Genomic DNA, 13,469 nt, shown 5'->3' on the forward strand with positions numbered 1-13,469 from the left:
TTCTAGGGGATTTTTCCTAAGTTTAGAATAGGTTTCAGTATCATCTAAGAGATTATTCATTTTTTCTTGGTAATCATTTTCTTTCATAATTACTATTGCATTTATTTTGTCTGCTTTAGTAAGGCGCAAATTTTTATTGTTATTAAGTGTATCATAAGACTTAAAGAATCTTTGAGGGCAATTGGGAATGTTTGGTTTTAACATAGAGCTATGTACAATTCCTTTACTAATATTAATTTCATCAGAGGATAAATCAGAAAATTTTTCAAAGTTACAAAAGGCTTTTGCAATTTCAACATTATTAAGTTTTTTTGAAGTTGCAAAACTTAGGCCAAAACCTAGAGCAGCAGTTGTATGTTTGTCTAAAATTTCATCTGATAAGTTAATTACAAAATTGTTATTAGCATGTTTTGTCCAATCACTATTTTCAATTAAAATGTCTAATTTTCTTTGTAGTTTGCTCTTGAGTTCATTACAAATTCTTCTGAGTTTATTATAGCAATGATCCAACATACTGGGGCAACCAGCCTTATTCAACTAAAAATATGTTGGTTCTCCCTTACCATGAAAACTTGGTTGATATGCCTTCTCTTCTTAACACTTTTAATATTAAAGTTGTATTCAAAAATCTTGATACAGTAAAAAAACTTTTGATAAAGAATTCCCCCCAAAATGCTGATGGATGTGTCTATAAGATTCCTTGTAAAATTTGCGATAAAGTTTATTACGGTCAAACTGGTAAAAATCTCGAACTAAGATTAAAACAACATAAATATAGCATTAGAACTGGACAAGATTCCAATGCTCTATTTATTCATGTAAGAGATTTTAACCATCCAATTGATTTTCAAAAAGTTGAGAAAGTAGTATCAAGCAAGTCCATGGTCGACAGGAATATAACTGAATCTTGTTTCATAAAAAGCAGTTTTGAAAATAATATGAATATTTCCTTTGGTTTATATAAATTAGATCCATTTATAATTAATAGAATTTGGGAAGAATTTAATAATACACTGGACAAATAATTTTTAAATTTTCTTGAGTAGAATAGCTTGGGGGTGGGTTGTGCAAAGGACCTATCCAAGTTGGCTCGCCGCGCGTCACGTGTTTAACCGTTGTGGGATCTGATAGTGAGGTGCTGGCCGGACCCCTTATATAGCTTCCTTGGATGCTTCACTTTCATAGTTCCTTGATAATGTGAGTAGTCACGAAAGCGCTTGGAATTTCTCTATTTTTTCAGAGTGGTTGTTTTGCATATTTTGAAATCACCTGTTTACTGTGATCTTATTGCATATATATATATATATATATATATATATATATATATATATATATATATATATATATATATATATATATATATATATATATATATATAAATATATATATATATATATATATATATATATATATATATATATATATATATATATATATATATATATAACCACACACACACATAGCGGCTGTGTCCTTTTTTTTTAGATTTGGAAATGTGCACCCTAAGAATGGTCATTGTGTTGGGCTAGTCATGGAGTATGGAGTATGTGTTGTTGGTTTAGTCAGTGAGTGTGGTATTGAGCTAGTTATAGACTGTGGTGTTGGTCTAGTTATTGACTGCGAATCTGGCTGGTCATTGACTGTAATATTGGGCTATTCATTGACAGTGGAGAAGGGCTAGTCATTGACTGCACCTGACTAACCTATCAGTCAAAAAAAAAAAAAGAAATCAGTGCGACTAGTGATTGTTCTAAGTCGTAAGAAAAACCACACATATGAGACTATGTACTAGCTATTTGTGTAATGGGGTAGCAAGTTGATCTGGTAATGGGGGTAATAATTAACTGCAGTAATGTAACCATTGATTGTGGTCATTAACCACGGTAATAGGGTTGTCATTGACTAGGGTAATGGGGTAGTCATTGATTGCGGTAATGAAGAATTCATTACCCGCAGTAATGGGTGGGTAGTAATTGACTGCGGTAATGAGGTAATCATTGGTTGTGACAGTGGGGTAATTATTGACTGCAGTAACGGGATAGTCATTGGCTGCGGTAATGGGATAGTCATTAATAACTGCCTGATGGATTATGTTTCTGTGCGTAAAATACTTATTTTTATTTACATTTTGTTTAAAGTGGTTACATAGCAGAATATTTCCAAGGCATAAATCCAAAATATTTGTTCGTCACTAGTATAGGCAAATTAATTTTGAGAAAACTGTTAAATCTATTGTGCTTCCATAGTACTTCCAAAAATGTCAGCTATAGATCAATAAGTATGTTTAACACATGAGTACTGAGTGCAATCATGTGTTGCAGGAGTTGGGCACACCTGTGTAACTTAATGTGAGAGTAATGTGTTTCAGGTGTTGGTGTGGTACACACGAGAGGACGGAGAGGTGGTGGCAGACACCAGAGAGTTGGAGGTAGAGAAGTGTCTGCCTAACAAGGTGGACCTCACCTGGTCTGTTGCTAAAGCACAACCAGGAGCTGCAGCCTCACTGACTCTGTCATCAGAGCCACACTCTGTGTGTAGCCTGGGTGAGTGATGTAGCCTGGGTGAGTGATGTATCATGGGTGAGTGATATAGCCTGGGTGAGTGATGTAGCCTGGGTGAGTGATGTAGCCTGGGTGAGTGATGTAGCATGGGTGAGTGATATAGCCTGGGTGAGTGATGTAGCCTGGGTGAGTGATGTAGCCTGGGTGAGTGATATAGCCTGGGTGAGTGTAGTGATGTAGCCTGGGTGAGTGATGTAGCCTGGGTGAGTGATGTAGCCTGGGTGAGTGATGTAGCCTGGGTGAGTGATAGCCTGGGTGAGTGATGTAGCCTGGGTGAGTGATGTAGCCTGGGTGAGTGATGTAGCCTGGGTGAGTGATGTAGCCTGGGTGAGTGATGTAGCCTGGGTGAGTGATATAGCCTGGGTGAGTGACGTATCCTGGGTGAGTGATATAGCCTGGGTGAGTGACGTATCCTGGGTGAGTGATGTAGCCTGGGTGAGTGATGTAGCCTGAGTGAGTGATGTAGCCTGGGTGAGTGATGTAGCCTGGGTGAGTGATGTAGCCTGGGAGAGTGATGTAGCCTGGGAAAGTGATGTAGCCTGGGTGAGTGATGAAGGCTAGGTGAGTGATGCAGCCAGGGTGAGTGATGTAGCCTGGATGAGTGATGTAGCCTGGGTGAGTGATGTAGCCTGGTGAGTGATGCAGCCTGGGTGAGAGATGTAGCCTGTGTGAGTAATGTAGCCTGGGTGAGTGATGTAGCCTGGAGAGTGATGTAGACTGGGTGAGTGATGTAGCGTGGGTGAGTGATGTGCACTGGGTGAGTGATGTAGCCTGGGTGAGTGATGTAGACTGGGTGAGTGATGTAGCCTGGGTGAGTGATGTGCACTGGGTGAGTGATGTAGCCTGGGTGATTGATGTAGCCAGGGTGAGTGATGTAGCCTGGGTGAGTGAAGTAGCCTGTGTGAGTGATGTAGCCTGGGTGAGTGATGTAGACTGGGTGAGTGATGTGCACAGGGTGAGTGATGTAGCCTGGGTGAGTGATGTAGACTGGGTGAGTGATGTAGCCTGGGTGAGTGATGTAGCCTGGGTGAGTAATGTAGCCAGGGTGAGAGATGTAGCCTGGGTGAGTAATGTAGCCAGGGTGAGTGACGTAGCCTGGATGAGTGATGTAGCCTGCGTGAGTGATGTAGACTGGGTGAGTGACGTAGCCTGGGTGAGTGATGTGCCCTGCAGGAGTGATGAAGCCTGGGTGAGTGATGTAGCCTGGGTGAGTGATGTAGCCTGGGTGAGTGATGTAGCCTGGGAGAGTGATATAGCCTGAGTGAGTGATGTAGCCAGTGTGAATCATGTAGCCTGGGTGAGGGATGTAGCCTGGGCGAGTGATGTAGCCTGGGTGAGTGATGTAGGCTGGATGAGTGATGTAGCCTGGGTGAGTGATGTACCCTGGGTGAGTGATGTAGCCTGGGTGAGTGATGTAGCCTGGATGAGTGATGTACCCTGGGTGAGTGATGTAGCCTGGGTGAGTGATGTAGCCTGGGTGAGTGATGTAGCCTGAGTGAGTGATGTAGCCTGGGTGAGTGATATAGCCTGGGTGAGCGATGTACCCTGGATGAGTGATGCAGCCAGGGTGAGTGAAGTAGCCTGAGTGAGTGACTTAGCCAGGGTGAGTAATGTAGCCTGGGCGAGTAATGTAGCCTGGAGGAGTGATGTAGCCAGGGTAAGTGATGTAGCTAGGGTGAGTGATGTAACCTGGGTGAGTGATGTAGCCTGGGTGAATGATGTAGCCAGGGTGAGTGATGTAGCCAGGGTGAGTGACGTAGTCAGGGTGAGTGATGTAGCCTGGGTGAGTGATGTAGCCAGGGTGACTGATGAAGACAGGGTGAGTGATGTAGCCTGGGTGAGTGATGTAGCCTGGGTGAGTGATGTAGCCAGGGGGAGTGATGTAGACAGGGTGAGTGATGTAGCCTGGGTGAGTGATGCAGCCTGGGTGAGTGATGTAGCCTGGGTGAGTGATGTAGCCTGGGTGAGTGATGTAGCCAGGGTGAGTGATATAGCCTGGGAGAGTGATGAATCCTGGGAGAGTAATGTAGGCTGGGTGAGTGATGTTGCCTGAGCGAGTGATGTAGCCTGGGTGAGTGATGTAGCCAGGGTGAGTGATGTAGCCTGGGTGAGTGATGAAGACAGGGTGAGTGATATAGCCTGGGTGAGTGATGTAGCCTGGGGGAGTGATGTAGCCAGGGAGAGTGATGTAGACAGGGTGAGTGATGTAGCCTGGGTGAGTGATGTAGCCAGGGTGAGTGATGATGACAGGGTGAGTGATGTAGCCTGGGTGAGTGATGTAGACTGGGGGAGTAATGTAGCCTGGGTGAGTGATGTAGACTGGGGGAGTAATGTAGCCATGGAGAGTGATGTAGACAGGGTGAGTGATGTAGCCTGGGTGAGTGATGCAGCCTGGGTGAGTGATGTAGCCTGGGTGAGTGATGTAGCCTGGGTGAGTGATGTAGCCAGGGTGAGTGATATAGCCTGGGAGAGTGATGAATCCTGGGAGAGTAATGTAGGCTGGGTGAGTGATGTTGCCTGAGCGAGTGATGTAGCCTGGGTGAGTGATGTAGCCAGAGTGAGTGATGTAGCCTGGGTGAGTGATGTAACCTAAGTGAGTGATGTAGACTGGGTAAGTGATGTAGCCAGAGTGAGTGATGTAGCCTGCGTGAGTGATGTAGCCTTGGTGAGTAATGTTGCCTGGGTAAGTGATGTAGCCTGGGTGAGTGATGTAGACTGGATGAGTGATGTAGCCTGGGTGAGTGATGTACACTGGGTGAGTGTTGTAGCCTGGGTGAGTGATGTAGCCTGGGTGAGTGATGTACCCTGGGTGAGTGATGTAGCCTGGGTGAGTGATGTAGCCTGGGTGAGTGATGTAGCCTGAGTGAGTGATGTAGCCTGGGTGAGTGATGTAGCCTGGGTGAGTGATGTACCCTGGGTGAGTGATGCAGCCAGGGTGAGTGAAGTAGCCTGAGTGACTTAGCCAGGGTAAGTAATGTAGCCTGGGCGAGTAATGTAGCCTGGGGGAGTGATGTAGCCAGGGTAAGTGATGTAGCTAGGGTGAGTGATGTAACCTGGGTGAGTGATGTAGCCTGGGTGAGTGATGTAGCCAGGGTGAGTGATGAAGACAGGGTGAGTGATGTAGCCTGGGTGAGTGATGCAGCCTGGGTGAGTGATGTAGCCAGAGTGAGTGATGTAGACAGGGTGAGTGATGTAGCTTGTGTGAGTGATGAAGACAGGGTGAGTGATGCAGCCTGGGTGAGTGATGTAGCCTGGGTGAGTGATGTAGCCTGGGTGAGTGATGTAGCCAGGGTGAATGATATAGCCTGGGAGAGTGATGAATCCTGGGAGAGTAATGTAGGCTTGGTGAGTGATGTTGCCTGAGCGAGTGATGTAGCCTGGGTGAGTGATGTAGCCAGGTGAGTGACGTAGCCTGGGTGAGTGATGAAGACAGGGTGAGTGATGTAGCTTGGGTGAGTGATGTAGCCTGGGTGAGTGATGTAGCCAGGGAGAGTGATGTAGACAGAGTGAGTGATGTAGCCTGGGTGAGTGATGAAGACAGGGTGAGTGATGTAGCCTGGGTGAGTGATGTAGACTGGGTGAGTGATGTAGCCAGGGAGAGTGATATAGACAGGGTGAGTGATGTAGCCTGGGTGAGTGATGCAGCCTGGGTGAGTGATGCAGCCTGGGTGAGTGATGTAGCCTGGGTGAGTGATGTAGCCTGGGTGAGTGATGTAGCCTGGGTGAGTGATGTAGCCTGGGTGAGTGATGTAGGCTGGGTGAGTGATGTTGCCTGAGCGAGTGATGTAGCCTGGGTGAGTGATGTAGCCAGGGTCAGTGATGTAGCCTGGGTGAGTGATGTAACCTAAGTGAGTGATGTAGCCTGGGTAAGTGATGTAGCCTGGGTGAGTGATGTAGCCTTGGTGAGTAATGTTGCCTGGGTAAGTGATGTAGCCTGGGTGAGTGATGTAGCATCAGTGAGAGATGTAGCCTAGGTGAATGATTTAGCCTGAGTGAGTGATGTAGCCAGGGTGAGTGATGTAGCCTGGGTGAGTGATGTAGCCTGGGTGAGTGATGTAGCCTGGGTGAGTGATGTAGCCTGGGTGAGTGATGTAGCCTGGGTGAGTGATGTAGCCTGGGTGAGTGATGTAGCCTGGGTGAGTGATGTAGCCTGGGTGAGTGATGTAGCCTGGGTGAGTGATGTAGCCTGAGTGAGTGATGTAGCCTGGGTGAGTGATGTAGCCTGAGTGAGTGATGTAGCCTGGGTGAGTGATGTAGCCTGAGTGAGTGATGTAGCCTGGGTGAGTGATGTAGACTGAGTGAGTGATGTAGCCTGGGTGAGTGATGTATCTTGGGAGAGTGATATAGCCTGGCCGAGTTATGTAGCCTGGGTGAGTGATGTAGCCAGAGTGAGTGGTGCAGCCTGAGTGAGTGATGTAGCCTGGCCGAGTTATGTAGCCTGGGTGAGTGATGTAGCCTGGCCGAGTTATGTAGCCTGGGTGAGTGATGTAGCCAGAGTGAGCAATGTAGCCTGGTTGAGTTATGTAGTCTGAGTGAGTGATGTAGCCTGAGTATGTGACGTAGTCCGAGTGAGTGATGTAACCTGGATGAGTGATGTAGCCTGGGTGAGTGATGTGCCCTGGGTGAGTGATGTACCCTGGGTGAGTGATGTAGCCTGGGTGAGTGATGTAGCATGAGTGAGTGATGTAGAATGGGTGAGTGATGCAGCCTGGGTGGTTGATGTAGCCTGGGTGAGTGATGTATCCTGGGTGAGTGATGTAGCCTGGGTGAGTGATGTAGCCTGGGTGAGTGATGTAGCCTGGGTGAGTGATGTAGCCTGGGTGAGTGATGTAGCCTGGGTGAGTGATGTAGCCTGGGTGAGTGATGTAGCCTGGGTGAGTGATGTAACCTGGGTGAGTGATGTAGCCTGGGTGAGTGATGTAGCCTGGGTGAGTGATGTAGCCTGGGTGAGTGATGTAGCCTGGGTGAGTGATGTAGCCTGAGTGAGTGATGTAGCCTGGGTGAGTGATGTAGCCTGGGTGAGTGATGTAGCCTGGGTGAGTGATGTAGCCTGGGTGAGTGATGTAGCCTGGGTGAGTGATGCAGCCTTGGTGAGTGATGTATCGTCAGTGAGAGATGTAGCCAAGGTGAGTGATGTAGCCAGGGTGAGTGATGTAGCCTGGGTGAATGATGTAGCCTGGGTGAGTAATGTAACATGGGTGAGTGATGTAGCCTGGGTGAGTGATGAAGCCTGGGTGAGTGATGTAGCCTGGGTGAGTGATGTAGCCTTAGTGAGTGATGTAGCCTGGGTGAGTGATGAAGCCTGAGTGAGTGATGCAGCCTGGGTGAGTGATGTAGCCTTAGTGAGTGATGTAGCCTGGCCGAGTTATGTAGCCTGAATGAGTGATGTAGCCTGGGTGAGTGATATAGCCTGGGTGAGTGATGTAGCCTGGTGAGTGATGTAGCCTGGGAGAGTGATATAGCCTGAGTGAGTGATGTAGCCAGTGTGAATCATGTAGCCTGGGTGAGTGATGTAGCCTGGGTGAGTGATGTAGCCTGGGTGAGTGATGTAGCCTGGGTGAGTGATGTAGCCTAGGTGAGTGATGTAGCCTGTTTGAGTGATGTAGCCTGGGTGAGTGATGTAGCCTGAGTGATGATAGCCTGGGTGAGTGATGTAGCCTGGGTGAGTGATGTAGCCTGGGTGAGTGATGTAGCCTGGGTGAGTGATGTAGCCTAGGTGAGTGATGTAGCCTGGGTGAGTGATGTAGCCTGGGTGAGTGATTTAGCCTGGGTGAGTGATGTAGCGTCAGTGAGAGATGTAGCCTAGGTGAGTGATGTAGCCTGAGTAACTAAGCCAGGGTTAGTAATGTAGCCTAAGCGAGTAATGTAGCCTGGGTGAGTGATGTAGCCAGGGTGAGTGATGTAGCCAGGGTGAGTGATGTAGCCTGGGTGAGTGATGTAGCCTGGGTGAGTGATGTAGCCAGGGTGAGTGATGTAGCCTGGGTGAGTGATGTAGCCTGGGTGAGTGATGTAGCCTGGGTGAGTGATGTAGCCTGGGTGAGTGATGTAGCCTGGGTGAGTGATGTAGCCTGGGTGAGTTATGTTGCCTTGATGAGTGATGTAGCCTTGGTGAGTGATGTAGCCAGGATGTAGCCTGGGTGAGTGATGTAGCCTGGGTGAGTGATGTAGCCTGGGTGAGTGATGTAGCCTGGGTGAGTGATGTAGCCTGGGTGAGTGATGTAGCCTGGGTGAGTGATGTAGCCTGGGTGAGTGATGTAGCCTGGGTGAGTGATGTAGCCTGGGTGAGTGATGTAGCCTGGGTGAGTGATGTAGCCTGGGTGAGTGATGTAGCCTGGGTGAGTGATGTAACAAATGTGAGTGATGTAGCCTGGGTGAGTGATGTAGCCTGGGTGAGTGATGTAGCCAGGGTGAGTGATGTACCCAGGGTGAGTGATGTAGCCTGGGTGAGTGATGTAGAATGAGTGAGTGACGTAGCCTAGGTGAGTGATGTAACCTGGGTGAGTGATGTACCCTGGGTAAGTGATGTAGCATGAGTGAGTGATGTAGCCTGGGTGAGTGATGTAGCCTGGGTGAGTGATGTAGCCTGGGTGAGTGATGTAGCCTGGGTGAGTGATGTAGCCTGGGTGAGTGATGTAGCCTGGGTGAGTGATGTAGCCTGGGTGAGTGATGTAGCCTGGGTGAGTGATGTAGCCATCGTGAGTGTGATGAAGCCTGGGTGAGTGATGTAGCCTGGGTGAGTGATGTAACCTGGGTGAGTGATGTAGCCTGGGTGAGTGATGTAGACTGAGTGAGTGATGAAGCCTGAGTGAGTGATGTAGCCTGAGTGAGTGATGTAGCGTCAGTGAGAGATGTAGCCTAGGTGAGTGATGTAGCCAGGGTGAGTGATGTAGCCTGGGTGAGTGATGTAGCCTGGGTGAGTGAGGTGGGTGATGTAGCCTGGGTGAGTGATGTAGCCTGAGTGAGTGATCAGTGATGTAACATAGGTGGGTGATGAGCCTGGGTGAGTGGTGTAGACTGAGTGAGTGATGAAGCCTGTGTGAGTGATGTAGCCTGGGTGAGTGATGTAGCCTGGGTGAGTGATTTAGCCTGGGTGAGTGATGTAGCGTCAGTGAGAGATGTAGCCTAGGTGAGTGATGTAGCCAGGGTGAGTGATGTAGCCTGGGTGAGTGATGTAGCCTGGGTGAGTGATGTAGCCTGAGTGAGTGATGTAGCCTGGGTGAGTGATGTAGCCTGAGTGAGTGATGTAGCCTGGGTGAGTGATGTAGCCTTAGTGAGTGATGTAGCCTGGGTTAGTGATGTAGCCTGAGTGAGTGACGTAGCCTGGGTGAGTGATGTAGCCTTAGTGAGTGATGTAGCCATGGTTAGTGATGTAGCCTGAGTGAGTGATGTAGCCTGGGAGAGTGATGTAGCCTGGGAGAATGATGTAGCCTGAATGAGAGATGTAGCCTGGGTGAGTTATGTAGTCTGAGTGATTGATGTAGCCTGGGTGTGTGATGTAGCCCGAGTGAGTGATATAGCCTGGATGAGTGATGTAGCCTGGGGTGAGTGACGTAGCCAGGGTAAGTAATGTAGCCTAGGTGAGTAATGTAACCTGGGTGAGTGATGTAGCCTGGGTGAGTGATGTAGCCTGAGTGAGTGTTGTAGCCTGGGTGAGTGATGTAGCCTGAGTGAGTGATGTAGCTTGGGTGAGTGATGTAGCCTCAGTGAGTGATGTAGCCTGGGTGAGTGATGTAGCCTCAGTGAGTGATGTAGCCTTGGTGAGAGATGTAACCTGGGTGAGAGATGTAGCCTGGGTGAGTGATGTAGCCTGAGTGAGTGATATAGCCTGGGTGAGTGATGTAGCCTGAGTGAGTGATGCAGCCTGGGTGAGTGATGTAGCCTCAGTGGGTGTTGTAGCCTGGGTGAGTGATGTAGCCTCAGTGAGTGAGGTAGCCTGGGCGAGTGATGTATCCTGGGTGAGTGATGTAGCCTGAGTGAGTTATGTAACCTGCATGAGTGATGTAGCCAGAGTGATGTAGCCTAGGTGTGTGATGTAGCCTGAAACAGTGATGTAGCCTTTATGAGTGATGTAGCCTGGGGTGAGTGACGTAGAAATGGTAAGTAATGTAGCCTAGGTGGGTAATGTAGCCTCGGTGAGTGATGTAGCCAGGGTGAGTGATGTAGCCAGGGTGAGTGATGTAGCCTGTGTGAGTGATGTAGGCTGCGTGAGCGATGTATACAGGGTGAGTGATGTAGATGGGGTGAGTGATGTAGCGAGTGTGAGTTATGTAGCCTGGGTGAGTGATATAGCCTGGGTGAGTGATGTAGCCTTAGTGAGTGATGTAGCCTGGGTGAATAATGTAGCCTGGGTGAGTGAGTGATGTAGCCTGCCTGGGTGAGTGATGTAGCCTGTGAGTGTGTGAGTGATGTAGCCAGTGATGTAGCCTTTGTGAGTGATCTAGACTTGGTGAGTGATGTAGCCTGGGTGAGTGATGTAGCCTGAGAGAGTGATGTAGCCTAGGTGAATGATGTAGTGAGTGAGTGATGTAGCCTGTGTGAGTGGTGTAGCCTATATGAGTGATGTAGCCAGGGTGAGTGATGTAGAGTGATGTAGCCATGGTGAGTGATGTAGCCTGGGTGAGTGATGCAGCCAGTGTGAGGGAAGTGATGTAGCTAGTGTGAGTGATGTAGTTAGGGTGAGTGATTTAGCCTGGGTGAGTGATGTAGCCTGGGTGAATGTTGAAGCCTTGGAGAGTGATGTAGCCTGGGTGAGTGATGTAGCCATCGTGAGTGATGTATCCGGGGTTAGTAATATTTCCTGGGTGAGCGATGTAGCCTGGGTGAGTGATGTAGCCTGGGTGAGTGATATAGCCTGAATGAGTAATGTAGCCTGGGTGAGTGATATAGCCTGGGTGAGTGATGTAGCCTGGTGAGTGATATAGCCTGGGTGAGTGATACAGACTGAGTGACTGATGTAGCCTGGGTGAATGATGTAGCCTTGGAGAGTGATGTAGCCTGAGTGAGTGATGTAGCCTGGGTGAGTGATGTAGCCTGGGTGAGTGATGTAACCTGGGTGAGTGATGTAGACTGGATGGGTGATGTAGCCTTGGTGAGTGATGTAGCCTGGGTGAGTGATGTATCCTGGGTGAGTGATGCAGACTGGATGAGTGATGTAGCCTGGGTGAGTGATGTGCCCTGGGTGAGTGATGTAGCCTGGGTGAGTGATGTAGCCTGGGTGAGTGATGTAGCCTTGGTGAGTGATGTAGACTGGATGAGTGATGTAGCCTGGGTGAGTGATGTGCCCTGGGTGAGTGATGTAGCCTGGGTGAGTGATGTAGCTTGCGTGAGTGACGTACACTGGGTCAGTGGTGCAGCTTGGGTGAGTGATGTAGCCTGAGTGACTGACGTAGCCTCGGTGAGTGATATAGACTTGGTGAGTGATGTAGCCTTTGTGACTGATGTAGCCTCTGTGAGTGATGTAGCCTTGGAGAGTGATGTAGCCTGGGTGAGTGATGTAGCCTTTGTGACTGATGTAGCCTCTGTGAGTGATGTAGCCTTGGAGAGTGATGTAGCCTGGGTGAGTGATGTAGCCTGGTGAGTGATGTGCCTAGGTGAGTGATGTAACCTGTAGGTGAGTGATGTAGCCTGGGTGAGTGATGTAGCTCAGGGTGAGTGATGTAGCCTGGGTGAGTGATGTAGCCTGGGTGAGTGATGTAGCCTGAGTGAATGATGTAGTGATGTAGCCTGGGTGTAGTGGTGTGAGCCTGGGTGAGTGATGTAGCCTGGGTGAGTGATGTAGCCTGGGTGAGTGATGTAGCCTGGGTGAGTGATGTAGCATGGGTGAATGATGAAACCTGGGTGAGTGATGTTGCCTGGGTGAGTGATGTAGCCTGGGTGAGTGATGTAGCCTGTTTGAGTGAAGTAGCCTGGGTGAGTGATGTAGACTGGGTGAGTGATGTAGTCTGGGCGAGTGATGTAGCCTTTGTGACTGATGTAGCCTGGGTGAGTGATGTAGCCTTGGTGAGTGATGTAGCCTGGGTCAGTGATTTAGCCTGGGTGAGTGATGTAGCCTGGGTGAGTGATGTAACCTGGGTGAGTGATGTAGCCTGGGTGAGTGATGTATCCTGATTGAGTGATGTAGCCTGGGTGAGTGATGTAGACTGGTTGAGTGATGTAGCCTGGGTGAGTGATGTAGCCTGGGAGAGTGATGTAGCCTGGGTGAGTGATGTAACCTGGGTGAGTGATGTAGCCTGGGTGAATGATGTAGCCTGAGTGAGTGATGTAGCCTGGGTGAGTGATGTAACCTGTGTGAGTGATGTAGCGTGGGAGAGTGATGTAGCGTGGGTGAGTGATGTAAGCTGGGTGAGTGATGTAGCCTGGGTGAGTGATGTAGCCTGAGTGAGTGTTGTAGCCTGGGTGAGTGATGTAGCCTGAGTGAGTGATGTAGCTTGGGTTAGTGATGTAGCCTCAGTGAGTGATGTAGCCTGGGTGAGTGATGTAGCCTCAGTGAGTGATGTAGCCTTGGTGAGTGATGTAACCTGGGTGAGTGATGTAGCCTGGGTGAGTGATGTAGCCTGAGTGAGTGATATAGCCTGGGTGAGTGATGTAGCCTAAGTGAGTGATGTAGCCTGGGTGAGTGATGTAGGCTCAGTGGGTAATGTAGCCTGGGTGAGTGATGTAGTCTCAGTGAGTGAGGTAGCCTGGGCGAGTGATGTATCCTGGGTGAGTGATGTAGCCTGAGTGAGTTATGTAACCTGAGTGAGTGATGTAGCCAGAGTGATGTAGCCTGGGTGTGTGATGTAGCCTGACACAGTGATGTAGCCTTTATGAGTGATGTAGCCTGGGGTGAGTGACGTAGGAATGGTAAGTAATGTAACCTAGGTGTGTAATGTAGCCTGGGTGAGTGATGTAGGCAGGGTGAGTGATGTA

General features: G+C 48.8%; 1 protein-coding gene across 1 annotated transcript in view; it reads left to right on the plus strand.

Annotated features, from left to right (window-relative positions):
* Positions 1-13,469, plus strand: part of LOC128687922 (pregnancy zone protein) — a 245,182-nt gene that overhangs the window by 83,897 nt on the left and 147,816 nt on the right. Inside the window, exon 7 of the mRNA XM_070085814.1 lies at positions 2,369-2,543. Within this exon, the coding sequence (XP_069941915.1) occupies positions 2,369-2,543 (175 nt within the window). The remainder of the gene's footprint in view (positions 1-2,368; positions 2,544-13,469) is intronic.

Source organism: Cherax quadricarinatus, chromosome 1 (assembly GCF_038502225.1).
Source record: "Cherax quadricarinatus isolate ZL_2023a chromosome 1, ASM3850222v1, whole genome shotgun sequence".
Taxonomy (NCBI): domain Eukaryota; kingdom Metazoa; phylum Arthropoda; class Malacostraca; order Decapoda; family Parastacidae; genus Cherax; species Cherax quadricarinatus.